The sequence below is a fragment of the Pocillopora damicornis genome, chromosome 14, assembly GCF_964200805.1.
Source record: "Pocillopora damicornis chromosome 14, jaPocDami1.2, whole genome shotgun sequence".
NCBI lineage: Eukaryota > Metazoa > Cnidaria > Anthozoa > Scleractinia > Pocilloporidae > Pocillopora > Pocillopora damicornis.
This window is the reverse complement of record NC_142683.1, coordinates 4501097-4515000: the sequence shown is the minus strand read 5'-3', so window position 1 is coordinate 4515000 and position 13904 is coordinate 4501097. Positions and strand designations below refer to the sequence as shown.

The 13904-nt window shown below is 39.9% G+C and overlaps 2 protein-coding genes across 2 annotated transcripts in view; both read left to right on the top strand.

Moving 5' to 3' along the window:
- The window catches only part of LOC113676065 (microspherule protein 1), a 16580-nt gene extending 4121 nt beyond the window's left edge, over positions 1-12459 (top strand). Inside the window, exons 4-13 of the mRNA XM_089194674.1 lie at positions 601-675; positions 1778-1887; positions 2454-2562; positions 4272-4410; positions 4860-4926; positions 5222-5349; positions 6127-6224; positions 6839-6925; positions 7620-7748; positions 11911-12459. Coding sequence (XP_089050800.1) covers positions 601-675; positions 1778-1887; positions 2454-2562; positions 4272-4410; positions 4860-4926; positions 5222-5349; positions 6127-6224; positions 6839-6925; positions 7620-7748; positions 11911-12012 — 1044 coding nt within the window. The 3' untranslated portion in view covers positions 12013-12459. The remainder of the gene's footprint in view (positions 1-600; positions 676-1777; positions 1888-2453; positions 2563-4271; positions 4411-4859; positions 4927-5221; positions 5350-6126; positions 6225-6838; positions 6926-7619; positions 7749-11910) is intronic.
- Positions 8231-9874, top strand: LOC113676064 (neuropeptide FF receptor 2-like). Its single transcript, XM_027192685.2, has 2 exons — positions 8231-8393; positions 9002-9874. The coding sequence occupies exons 1-2, from the start codon at positions 8372-8374 to the stop codon at positions 9727-9729; spliced, it is 750 nt and encodes a 249-aa protein (XP_027048486.2). The 5' UTR covers positions 8231-8371; the 3' UTR covers positions 9730-9874.
- Positions 12460-13904: the final 1445 nt, after the last annotated feature.

Here is a 13904-nt window from a genome sequence, read left to right as displayed (position 1 = left end):
ATTAGGGTGACGAGAATGAATGAAAAGATCACCAAATAAAGAAGCTTGTGGTTGTCGAACAAGTTCTCTTTGTCAGCACCTTAGGCAATATATACAGAACATTAAGGAGAATATGCTTACTGATGTTGGGGTTACCCATGACAGGACTGGTATCCCATCTGGGGGGGGGGGAGGGGTACCAATACCCTTAGCCCCTTTATACTACTGAAACTGGTATAAACTTAGGCAATTTGGCTCACTTGGTTTACAAAGACTTAATCTTTTACCTTCCTGTTTCTTCTTTTGTGAGAATGTAAATGAGTTTTACTTGTAACAGTAAGTAACTGTTTTTAATCCTTTAACCCCTGAGAGTGACTAGCATCTAATTTCTCCTCACAATGTCACCACTAAATCACACATTAACATTATGAGAATAAAGGAAATGATCACCAACTCTTGTTTGTTGGAAAAATTCTCCTAGTAAGCACCTTAGTAAATGTACAGAGAACAGTATGGAGAATATGATTACTGATGTTAGGGTGTAAAGGATTAAAATGCTGTTTGGTCATTTTGTATTTGGTTTTTGGTATCATAATGAAAAATTGTTATTCATATCAACAGAACCCTCAAGTGAATAAAGACTTTGGAAGATGGAGACCAGCAGATGATCTTGCCCTCATTACTGGAGTTCAGCAGGTAAAACTGACAAACATTGTGGAGGGGAAACCTACAGTAAGATTAACCCTTTAACTCCCAGATCAAATTTGTAATTCTCCTTACTGTCAACCATACAATTCTGATAATGTTAGCTCAGAGAATTTAGTACTGGATCAACTAATTATTAAACCCAAATTCATAGTTTTCTGTATTCTCATCACTTATCTGGTTGATATTGTTTTGATATTGTAAGGAGAAATTCTGTCCTGGTCACTCACGGGAGTCAAAGGGTTAAAGGGTATCTGGAAGTTCAAGTTCAGCTGATCCAATTTTAAAAAATCATCCTCATCGCTATCAGTTTGCCTCTAAATCTTGCATCTTGTTTACTTATGAAAAGCAGTGAAGACTCGCAGTCGGGGTGGAACTTTCATAGAGCATTGTAAGAGAAGTGAACTAAAGTCAGGGGTTAAGAGGTTAGGTAGCTAAAGGGAGAGGAAAAAGAAAGGAAGAAAAAGTTGCAAATTACACCTGCAGAGTTGAAAATTTTTTGCAGTTTTATAGAAGAAAATAAATTAAGTATTGTTTTTGACAAAATTCCTTTAACCCTTTCACTCCCAAGATCTAATTAGTAATTCTCCTTACTATCTGCCATACAATTCTTATGATGTTAGTTCAGAGAATTTGGTATTGGATCAACTAATAATCCCATGATTGATATTCTTCTCTATTCTCATCACCTGCCTGCTTGATATTGTATTGATATTGTAAGGAGAAATTCTGTCTTGGTCACTTGTGGGAGTGAAAGGGTTAACCCTTTAGCCCTTAAGGGTGACCAGCATCTACTGTGAATTTCTCCTTGTCATATCACTGGTTAAGGTCTTGAGAAGGGTCATTAGAAGTCATGAGAAAAGAGAGATGATCCCCAACTAAAGAAGCTCTAGGTTGCTAGAGAAATTCTCTTTGTTAGTGCCAAAATAGATATACAGAGAAGAGTATTGAGAATATACAGACTTATGTTTGGGTGTACTGTGTTAAAAGACTACACCCACCAGGGAAATTATATAAAGCAGTGGTCTTAACTTTGAGGGACAAATTTATCTGCTGTCACATGTATCCAATCCAGTGATAATATTCTTTCTAGACAAATGATCTGACAGCTGTTTATCTCGGGATAAAGTTCTCTTGTCGATTCACTCCAAAAGAAATTCAAGAAAGATGGTATCAACTTCTTTATGACCCAGTAGTGTCAAGGTTTGTGGTATTCTTTGTAGTCTAACAGATCTTAAACTTATGGCTTCAAAGGAAGTTGACAGTCTTGATTCAAAACTCCCTCCTTGAGTCTTTAAACTTTTTAGAATCAAGAATCATGTTTCATGGTTGGAGTGGCAATTTTTCAAGAATCAAGATACTTGAAGAATTTTTCAAGGATCTCAATCTGCAGTTTTTAAGAGAAGGATTTGATGATCAAACGCATAAAGAATAGCTTGCACATATGAAATGTTTTCATTTCACACAAGACTCAAACTCCAGGCAAGCCCTTTCATAGAGTTAATGTATAGGTATTGAGCTTCTTGCTCCCTAAAAAAACTGTGAGATTTTAATGTGAGCACAAGCTGTACACGTACACGTATGTGTCATGGTTCAAAGGTTTCTTTGCTTCTCTCTTCAGTTAGCACTTAACATTGAAAAATTTCATCATTATCTATGGAATTGATTGAGAAATTTCATCAGCATCTGTGGAATCGATTGAGAAATTTCATTATTATCTGCAGAATCCATTGAGAAATTTCATCATTATCTTTGGCATCCAATCACAGGTTGGCCACTACTGCCGTTAAACAGCTTCCTTCAGATGTCATTGCTGCAGCGCAGAACAATGCACTGTGGAACAAAGAAGAGGAACTTATCTTGGCAAATGTGCCAGCGGTAAGCAAGAGTTACACAATAATTGTAAGATTTACTCAGATTTAGTGAAATCGAGATAACCCTTTCTTGGTTCCCGTCTCATAGTTTTAAATTGTTCCTCATTGATGGACTGTTAAATCGGCTACTCTCTTTCTGTTTATATCATCTTGATTCATCTTTCTTGGTTTTATTGACAATCATTTTAACGGCCCCGCTTGGTGCGTGACACCAATACGACCTTTTATTTGCAATGGAACTTCATTGCGTTATTTGACCTTGAAACGTTTCGGCTTCAGACAAGGTGGCGGCATAGCATATGCAAATTTGTTTCGCGAAACTTCCGAACAGGAAAAAATTGAAGTTCATTTTCAATACTAATAAGAATAAATAAAGGGGAAGATTATGAGTTTCTCGCGGTAGCCGTTCAGGATATTCGGCAGCGAAACTATTCTCAGTAAATTGCGCTTATTTCATGAATGTCACACGAAAGCGGCAGTAATTAACCCAGAAATAAAATGCGCAAGTATATGCTAGTTATTATTTTTTAAATTATCATGCTCAATGTTTTCGCCTTAAAGGATAATTATCCGTTGTCACTCTGAAAGTTTTCCGCAGAAGATCTCGCCGGCTTAATCACAGCCGTTAAACATTAATTTTTACCTCATCGTTTGACGATTTTGGTCAACCGTTTCTCGGTTTAAGCTATCCGTTTTTGGACTTTGGTCAACTGTTTAACGTTTCGGGCTGACCGTTTTTATTTTTGGTCAACCGTTTAACAGTGTGAGCTATCCGTTTTTGAACTTTGGTCAACCGTTTAGCGTTTCGTGCTATCCGTTTTTATTTTTGGTCAACCGTTTGAAGGCCTAAGCTATCCGTTTTTGGACTTTGGTCAACCGTTTAAATTTTTTGCCATCCGTTTAAGCGGTTATGGCATCCGTTTAAACGCTCGAGTTAGCCCTTTACTATCCGTTTCCAACCGTTTTTCGAGGCCGTTTAACGGAAAAGCGTTAGTGTCCGTTTTCCCATGGAGGGTCACAATTACTGTGCATTTAACCCTTTAAGCCCTTTAAAGAGTGACCAGCATGTAATTTCTCCTTACAGTAATACTGCTGAGTCCTTCATTGAGATCATGAGAATCAAGGAAATGATCACCAACCTAAGAAGCTTTGATTGTTAAACCAATTCTCCTTGTCAGTAGCAAAGGAAATGAATGGCGAAGAGTATGAAGAATATAGATACTGATGTTAATTTTGTGATCCATTGAAATTGTCTTCTTTTAGCTACAATTGTTTGTCCTTTTGATATAGCCTTTTTCACATTCCTCTTTGTTGTCAAACAAACATTATTTACATGTTGTCTCTCTGTCTCGTCTTCTCGGATAGGACGTAAAACCGTAGGCCCCGTCTCCTACAGGGTTGGGGTAGGAGACGTTAATTTCCCACGCACGAGATTACTGTGAGGTGGATGTTCTCCCCTAGGGTGGGATGGGTGGAAGATGTAACTTGTAAGGCGCATCTGAATATATTCATATAGATATTTGCGCCGAATAAGTATTTATTAAATTATTAATTAAATTATAAAGTTGAAGTTAATTTTGAACAGCACATTAACAACTTTGGAATGAATTCCAGTTGTTGTGGTGATCTTGAAGTGTAACTGTTTGAAACTTTTAGCCTAAAAAAGGTATCCTGATAGTTTTTACAAAAAATGTCTGTGCTTTTCTCTTTTAGAACAGCCCAGCTTCTTTAGAATTATTCCAAGATTTGTTGGATAAAAACCCCTCAGTTTTTCACCAGTGTCGGTCAGCTAAGGCACTAAGAAATCACTGGCTTCTGATGCGCCAATATCAACTCCTCTCTGATCAGACAGGTAATAATGTAAATAAACTAGCCATTCAGTCAGCTTGTGAGCCACCCAGTCATTAATGTTTTAGTCAATTAGCTACTTAGCTAGGCAGTCATCATGCAGTTGGTCTTCCTCCCAGTGAGTCTATCAGTCAGTTGATCAACCATTCAATTATTCAGTCATCAAGTCTGTCTGTCAGTCAGTCAGACTGTGCTCCAGTCAGTCCTTATGCTGTAAGTCAGCTGGTCTGTCAGTTAGTTAATCAGTCGGGCAGCCAGTCAGTTTTCAGTCATCAGTCAACAAACCATTAGACAGTCACTCAGTTAGTCAGTCAGTCAGCCGGTATCCCAGATTGACTTTCTAAACCTGACGGTAAAGATTGACATCACAAGCCAGCCAGTCATTTCATAATCATATTCATGGCACAAGTTCAGTTTTATGTGAAAGGCCATTCAGTGTCCCTCTTTCTTCAGTTTCCACAGCAGAGCATGCAGTGAGTTTTTCTGATGCTGAGGAACAGATTAACGACGCTGAACTCTCGTAAGTACACGCACTGTGCTTGCAGATCATGATTGTGTTTACGCCTCATAGTACGGATAAAAAAATCGATACGTAGTTTCTGTAGTCAAGACCGTTGTTTCTTTGTCACGCAACATGCTACCTCCCCCTTAGAGTGCGTTAAGTGATATGTCGCGTGACAAAACCAAACAACGGCTATGAAAAGACTTCTTTATCGGGGACTATTCGAGTTACTTTTTCTAGAGAGCCTGGTAGAGACATTTCACTTGTTTTCTGACTGCTTATTTGATTGTCATCTCCTTTTCATTTTGAACAGAGAAACCAAGGATGATAACCTAGAACAGGAACTTTCATTGGCCGACAGACGAAACAAAAGAGAGATACGCATGTTAGAAGGGGAGATTCCGTTGTGGCAAGTTATCGTGGAAAAACTCAATGCAGCCAGTAAGACGATGCTTAAGTATTCTTTAATTGCACCCTAACAGTTGCAGAGTAGAAACAACCTACCGGTTTGTGCATTGAACTCCAGTGGTCGAAAAGTCCTGATGTTGGCTCTGGTTGGGTCATTGTGCTGTATTCTTGGACAAGACACTTAGTTCTCGCAGTCCTTTTCTTTGCTCAAGAATTTCAATGGTTACTCGCGAAATATCACTATAGTTCTTAAAGACGCTCCTCTTCTTCCCTGCACTCAGTATTTATCACGTTTTTTTAACAATTTGCTAGGCCCAATTATTCTCTAATGCGGAGTCTCGAGCAAGAACTTACAATGAGATAGCCGCTATCTGGGGTTTAAACGTGGACTCCTACGGCCGGTTCACGAGGTCTAACTCGAACCACGGTTTTACACAATCAGTGGGCCTCAGGTTTTCTCTATTAGAGGGTTGATTTTATTAGGTAAATGTCCTTCCATTGTCAGCTTTCGACCCACTTGACACTGTTCACATAAATAAATGTTCATATGAAAGGTCTAGGTGAATTTAGGACTGCTTAGGACGCGGTTTTGTTTAACAATGGCTGAATTTTGATCAAATAACCGTCCCTTAGTCTTAAGACCAACATGCTATGCCAACATGCCATCACGAGTTCCAGTACTGGAGACTGGTACCGAATAGTCTGTCCGTGTCCACCTTCCCGTCAGAGCGTTTGTCCTTTTTTTTTATAATGATTAACTTTATTAGCAGCATCCTCAGTGGCTGCAAATATATTGTCATCTCTTCTCAGCGGGAGCCACCACAGTCACGCCAGCCAGCGAGTTTGATTCCCACACACTTGCAGTGTTGAGAGGCCGACTGGTCAGATACCTGATGCGCTCCAGAGAGGTAAGTGGTAGAGCGGTGTAAGACTTTTTCTGATAAGTAATGGCGTGGGTCACTGTAGCGCTTGTCGTTCACCCCTTAAATCATGGTCACTTGCGGAGCAGTTTCCAAGAAATAGGCATAAAACCAAATGTTTAGCAGTAACAACTGCGTAACCTCAAAACAGGCTGTAAAATACCCAAGGTTATGGTTCTCCACTCTGCACATCAATGGGACTTGTTTCCCTTTGGTTGTGAGTGTAACCCATGCGTGCTCTTCTCTCTGTGATTGGTCCAGAAAACTCGCGCCACTCTCTCAACCAATAAGATGCAATAAAGATGCGGTTTCCCGCGCTTTAGACAGTTTGCTTGTTTTCATGTTGAGTTCTCGTTGGCTCTTAAAGGTATTTTCCTTCCCCTTGATTGGCAGTCGTGATTATTTTGGTTTTTGCCTTTACGACACTCAATCGAAAAGCGCTCTAAATAGCTAACCGTTGGGTGGCTTGCTAGTTGGAATTTTAACCTATCCACTCCCCATTGAGTCAATTTGTTTGTGTAGTTACCATGTCTTAAATTATTGCACAAATTAGCTAATTTCGTCAACACACTTATAGGGGTATTTATTTTGTTTGGCTACAGATTATCGTCGGAAGATCTACCGCTGACAATCACGTTGATGTTGATTTGTCCTTAGAAGGACCAGCATGGAAAATATCAAGGCGACAGGTAAGCGTTGCGTAGAAAATGGAACTCTTATATGATGTTAAAGTGAAATGATCATCAGTTTTTTAAGAATTCCTGCTAAGAAGACAACCGGACCGGCGCGACGCGGGCAATTGGCGTACACGTAGTGACGCGCGCGATCAATGCGTTGTGATTGGTAGTCTTTTGTTGGCCAGTCGCATTTGTGTGAAAGTTTTTTGCCAATTTTGTTTCGAAGAATTGTTTTGTAACCATCTACGAACAATAACTTAAATACCACATAATAATGCGTTTTAGGTAAGAGCGCTTTTCGATTGAATGTTGTGACACCATCTATTTAAAACTGCCAATCAGGCCTAAAGTAAACAAAGCAGAGAACGAATAAGAACTTAAAAAAGTATAGATATTTATATTACCTCCTTCAAGCGCGGGAAACTACGACGCGGGTCGCCAAGTCAATTTCGGTTGAAATTTTGAACCGGATTCGCTGAGAAAGTGACGCAAGTTTTCTCCACGAATCATGAAGTGTAAAAAAGAAAAATCGATGCATTCTTAGATTCCTTTTGGCCCTCAATGTAAAATTGGTCCAACACCCTTAGTTTTACCAAGTCACCTGAGTTTCAGGTAACTCGAAAAAGGTGCAAAAATCAAGTGGATCCAAGAAAATTCATCCTTCGGAAAGTCCTATTGAGGAATAAGTTGTTGTTTTAATTCACAGGCGGTAATCAAGCTTCGTAGCGATGGTGAGTACTGTGTCATCAACGAAGGTCGGAGGCCGCTGTACATAGATGGCAAGCCCGTCGTCATTGGCGCGAAAGCGAGGCTCCACCATAACTCCACTTTTGAGGTGCCGTCAAATGTGTTTAATATGCAGATTTATGTGAACAGCAGACAAAAAAATTTGGATTTCTACCGTCTGCTTTGCATTTGTTGTGAATAGTAGGCTTTTGACTGTTTTTCCGTTCGATCTCTTCAAGTATTTTATCATAAGTGTTAAGTAAGCCAAATCAGAGATTAATTTAGTTTACATTGCTGGTTGTTTTGTGGGATTTTTATACGGTAGAGCCCTGGAAATGAGCGGCAAGGCCGCAAGAGGACTGGGAAAGTCACGACAGAGCTTCCATTTCTTGGAGCGCCCGAAGAAAGCATCAGCTGCGCAGCTAATTTTAACATTCGTGTTTGTTTCAAAGGTAGCTTTTTATCCGTCGTTTGTTTGCTTGCCTTTCAAATCACGACGACCAAAGAGGAAGAAAGAAGTCGTCTGTTAGATCCTCAATGGGATATTAAAATAGGATATCGATTGTTTTGCAAGGTTCCGAATATTTCTTCTTTTTTTTGCGATGAGAAAATTTGCCTTTGACGTTAGGGGAAGCAGAAAATTTTAGTTTGGTTAGAGAGAAAAACACCAAAGAGGTAGCATTTAACAAGGAAGGAGCAAAGATGATATAGGACTGAGGGGATTCGGCGGAGATGACGCAGTTGCTTTTGATAGGTAATTAATTAAAGGGGACATCCTCGTGACTGCTTGTCAATCTTATGGAAATTAATTGGAAAATCTTTGTCAAACTTTAGGCTAAACACACGGAGACGCCGACAAATAGCTTTGTTTTTCATTACAAGGTTAGATAAAGCTACCGAGGCTGCGCCTTTTAGAACAGCCGTGTTTACGGTATAGCAGAGAGTCATCTCCCCAGACAGGAACTCGATTAAGATAGTGTCCTTAGGCTAAACAGGTGTTTTTTTTTTTGTAGTTGCAAATGAAAAATTGACTGCGGTTTCTCTTGTAACTCATTTTTTGTTGTGTACTCGAAGCAATAAGAGAAGTGCGATAAGAAGGTTCATCATCATTATACATCGATAGTTAGAAAGCTTTTCCTCAGTCTTTGGGTCTGGATCAAAATATGCCTTCGCCCAGTAATGGCTCATATTTTTCAACGAATGACACGTTCGCGTACCAGCTAAAAACAGCAACGACGGTGCTCTTTTCGTTTATGATAATTATCGGAGCACCAGGGAACATACTTCTTTTGCTAGCGATAGGTCGCCGTCAGCCGTCGAGAGCCTCATATTTCTATATGCTTTTCTCTATCGCCTTGGCAGACCTAGGAATGGCTATGATTGCAGCCCCTCAGCGAATCATGGAGAATTATACAGGTTGGCCTTTCGGAAGTTTCATGTGCAATTTCCTTGTTTCCATTCAAGAGCTTTTCGTCTCCGTATCAGTCGTGACTCATACGACCATAGCGCTGGAGAGGTACCGGACAATTCAACAGCCCTTTAACAAACGAATAAACCAGAAAACGGCAAAGTTTTTGGTAGCTTTCATTTGGTTAGGCTGTTACGTGTCCGCGGCCTTACCCCAAGCTGTTATACTTGAGCTCTATAAAGGACCTGATGGCAGAGTTTACTGCACTCCGGAGTTCCCATCGCATGAATTCCGCCGCGTGTACGAAGTTTACCTCGTCGTGTTGTTCATCACGGTTCCTCTATTCATACAGTCGTGGTGTTACGTGAACGTATTCATCGTCGTTTACCGAGAACTGAAACGTGCCTCCGAAGGAAACGCTAACAGAAAGGACATTCTGAAACGAATCAAGCAAAAGATTCACGTGGTGAAAGTCCTGGTGTGTCTTGTTGCTGTTTTCCAGTGTTGTTCAATTCCTCGCGGTGTTTTGATGCTGATAAGGGAATTCGAAGATGATGTCGCAATGGCAACGAACCAGGTTTTCCACTACGCTGACGCCGTTTGTCTTTTTGCGTATTATGTTAAGCATACGGTGAACCCGATTATTTTGTGGAGTACAAGCAAGGAGTTTCGATTGTGCTGAAGAAAGTTGTCATATTATAACAGACACGTTGAACTACACACTCATGCCGATTTCAACTCATTTTTGCTGCGGATGTTTTTCACATAAATTGAAACGAAAACCACAATGCTTAGAACACCGTTCTTAGTTTTTTCTTTACAGGGGCGGCGGGGGTAAGGTGTTCCCATTATGCTGGTGAAGAGGGTTTGAGTTGCAAGGTATTTGGTGACCTAAAATCATGACATGGTCGCCAGAAACACTTAACAAATATAGAAGCCTTGGTTGTGCTCTGTTCTGTTTTAAAGCGGCGGGAAGCGGTTAGAGCACGAAAGAAGTGTGGGGAAAAACACGAGACGCTCTTCCAACCAATGGCAACGTGTGTTATATGCGAACTTTATTAGTATAGGTAACAACATGATTTCGAGTGCAATTCGTTGTTATATCATAGCTCTGTCTCGATTGAGATAGACCTTTTGGAGCTCAAAATGAAAATAAAACATGCTAAATGATACTCGTTTCGAAAAACAATGACCATGTAGTTCTTTCAAGCGAGGAAATTAGTATTGGAGTTGACGATACTTCATTCCCAAACACGATGCGAATTAGAGCTGAAAACAAAACTAAGCTTTCTGACTTCAACTGAGGCTCTGCGCCGACCTTGGGTAATCTTCATTAAACGGTAAATATTTGCTTGCACTCAAATCGTTGCGTTTCGACATCATCGTTCCCAAAGAGGGGTCTTCTGAAATATACCTTTTACTCTTCCTTTTTTGGTCAAGTTCTCAAGACCATATAACATGCGGAAAACGGAATAGATGTTGCAGTTATTTGCATTTGGCAGAAAAATTTTGTTACCGGCCGCACTTCAAAGTGCCTTGAATCTTATTTCATCTTTGTTTTGTTAGTGATTGCTTCTTTTTTTCCTCTTCCTTATCAAACTAACACTGTATGCTTTCCTTTAAGTCAAAAGTTGATTTTGCTCATTGTAAAAAAAAGCATAAATCATTAGAACCCGGCGAAACTATTGATATCCCATTTCTGATTCTGATTCAAGATCTAACTAACTACTTCCTCCTTCCTGGTTGTTAAGGTTTAACCTTTTAACTCACAGAAATGATGAACATGTAACTTCTCCCAAAAATATCCATACATTATCCAGCAAACAGGTAATGAGAACTCTAAAATTTACTAGGGATAAGTTTTTCTATCTTCATCTGACACCAAATTCTCGTAACTTATTTACTAGGAAATGTGCAGCTGCTAAAGAGGAGAATTAATAATCAAAAAAAGGGAGTGAAAAAACAAGGAAACAAAAGATATTATAAAATAATTCAAATAGTACGCGCGCTCTGATTGGCCATAAAACCATTTTACATGAGTGTATGTAAATACGGTTTTCGTTCCTCTTTCATTAGTTATTTTACAAAAGAAATGTAAAATGGTTTCCGTGTTTACATAGCCTGATGTAAACACTTGGGAGGTTGGGAGAACATTCGATAAGCTGGAAACCACTCCGCTTCGCCCCGTGGTTTCCTACGCTTATCTCGTGTTCTCCCAACCTCCCGCGTGTTTACATCAGGTTATGTAAACACGGAAACCATTTTACATTTCTTCAGTCAAAAAGTCATCTTTGCAGAAAACACAAACGCGAAAAATTAACCTTGACTTAACGCAGCTGGCGATTTTTTCGGGCGCGCGGTGAAAATGAGGTTAAATGAAGGATTAAATTTAATTACAAACGTTTTTTTTTTTACCGCGTTTCAACCCATTTAATGATACATTTGCTACCACAAATTCATTTGGAAACCAAACAAAACGAAATGCTGGCAACCAAAATGATTTGAGAGAGAGAGAGAGAGAAAAGAGAGGATAAAAATATTGTTAGGCTTGATTTGCTTTAAAATACTTCACTTAAAAAAAAACTTCCCAACCGGTAAAACGAAATATGTTCATGAAAAATGGCAACGAAGTTAGGGATGAAATCGGGGACTCACGACACTGTTACCGTGCCCTTTGGCAGAGTTAGGAAAATCCGGACCACGCTAGGAACCAATCAGATGGCAGGATTTGTTACTGTGCCCTCTTTACTTTAACTTTACTTTATCCCCAAGTTTGAATAAAAAGTCGTGAGCACATGGCCTTGGTCATAAAGTTCTTGAATATTCAGCTCTTTTGATCGTAGATTCACTTTTTCTTGTACAGATTTGTGGTCTTCGTTTCGTGTTCCTGATAAACCAAGATCTTCCGGGAGCCACAAAGGAAGTTAAACAACCGACACCAGCCCAGCAAGGAAAGGTTGCGTAAAATTACGTTGAAAGTGCTTCAGGACACCAGCGATGACCTGGAGCTTCATACTCGTCGAAAGTTGCTTTCAAAACACAACTTACATTTATCTGTCATATCACCAGATGTAGAAAACACCAGAAAATATTTATATTCAACGACAATATCCGTCGGGGAGTCTTTCATCGTCGTCGATACATAGGAACGTTTCGTGCAAGAGACGAGAGGGTAACACGAACATTCCCGAACTAGCTAGAGGTTCGGCGCGCATCGCACACACAAGTGTGACGTGGGGAGAAATATATCACTTCTTAATTTAATCGAGATTGTAAATTTGTAAAATGTTTTATTTGAGGTAAACTCGACATTTTATGATACATACATTCGATTGTATATAAGGGTAGAGAAATAAGGAATGGGATAATAAAATTTCACCGAGCTCTCGTTCGTTTTTTAATGTTTTCTTAACTACGTGTTGTTTTAGATGTTTCTTTTAACCTTTGGCAGAGTAAACCTTGAGCCACTTTTTTGAAATAATTTTGACCGATGAATAAAACCAAATTTTTGGATTCCTGAAATTCTATACGAGTTAAAAAGCTAACTGCTGAGGATTTTTTCCTTTCATAGGAATGAAGGGGGCTTCGGCGAAGAAACTTTCTATTTGTTGCTATTTGGCGACCTCAGATCATGAGATTGTCGCTAGAAACATTATTCGTTAAGGGAAAGAAAAAAAAGATTTTGATCTGTAGGATATTATATCAAGCACTAAAACGCTGACCACACCTGATGTTTCTGTAAGAAACATTTTGGTTTGCTGTCGCTGTTATGATATGCAAAAAAAACCTTCCGGACATCAACGTTTGCTTTTTCTTTCTTATGTAACTCTCAACTGTTATGTAACTTTCTGGACTGGTTATGTAATCACCTCGGACTACTCACGTGTCAGTTCTCGGGTTACACGACAAAAACATTTTTACAATAAGAGAGTCGCTATCGCGTTGTTGTTGTTTCGTTAGCTCTAAAGGTAACCTGCCTCTCAAGTGATTAAAGTTTGTGTTCAAAGAAGCTTACTGGACTCAGACTCACTATCTTGCTCTCTCGCGTCATAAAGGACAAAACTTGGTGTCAGGAGTGGGATCACGTTTCACGAGCTTTGTTGTTGTTGGTGGAAGTTATTTTATATTGGTCATGACCTCGACCTCTGCTAGTCAGCAACCTTCTGGTTCATCGGCTGCTGCACCGATCTATACCACCACAGTACCGCTAGCCAAACCTCCAGATCCTCTTAATCTCGAAGACAGGTCACGTAGAGGCGATAACTGGTTACACTTTAAGAGAGCATGGCAAATCTATGAACGGGCGGCTGGGATAAGTCAAAAGGACGGCCCAGTCCGTGTTGCTCATTTTCTTAACATCGTTGGAAGAGAAGGAGTCCAATTGTTTGACACCTTTACCTTCGCTGAAGACGAAAGCGCTGACAATATTGATGACGTCCTGGCTAAATTTGAATCTCGTTGTTTGCCGCAGCGAAATCAGACGTATGAACGGTACCTCTTCAACAAGAGAGAGCAAGAACCAGGAGAAAGTGTCGATCAATATTGCACAGCACTGATGCGCCTTTCTGAACACTGTGGGTTCCTAACCCTAAGAGACAGCTTGATAAGAGACCGCCTCATCCTTGGAGTCAAGAATGATCGGTCACGCAAGAAACTTTTAGAGAAGAAAGATCTCACTTTGGATAACGCGTTGGATATCCTGCGAACACAAGAGCTAACTGATATACGCGCTTTAGACATGACAACTGAAGAAGCCAATGTGAATAGGGTAAAAGCCAAGAAAACGAAACCGCCTAAGACCCAGACTGAGGATACAACACCGCATAAACACACTTCAGGTAAGAAGCGGACTCCTCC

Excerpts from the sequence above, each read along its gene's own strand:
- LOC113676064 (XM_027192685.2), top strand. The coding sequence starts at position 8,372 with ATGACGCAGTTGCTTTTGATAG. Across the intron at positions 8,394-9,001 it reads GACGCAGTTGCTTTTGATAG|ACCTAGGAATGGCTATGATT; the intron begins GTAATTAATTAA and ends TCGCCTTGGCAG.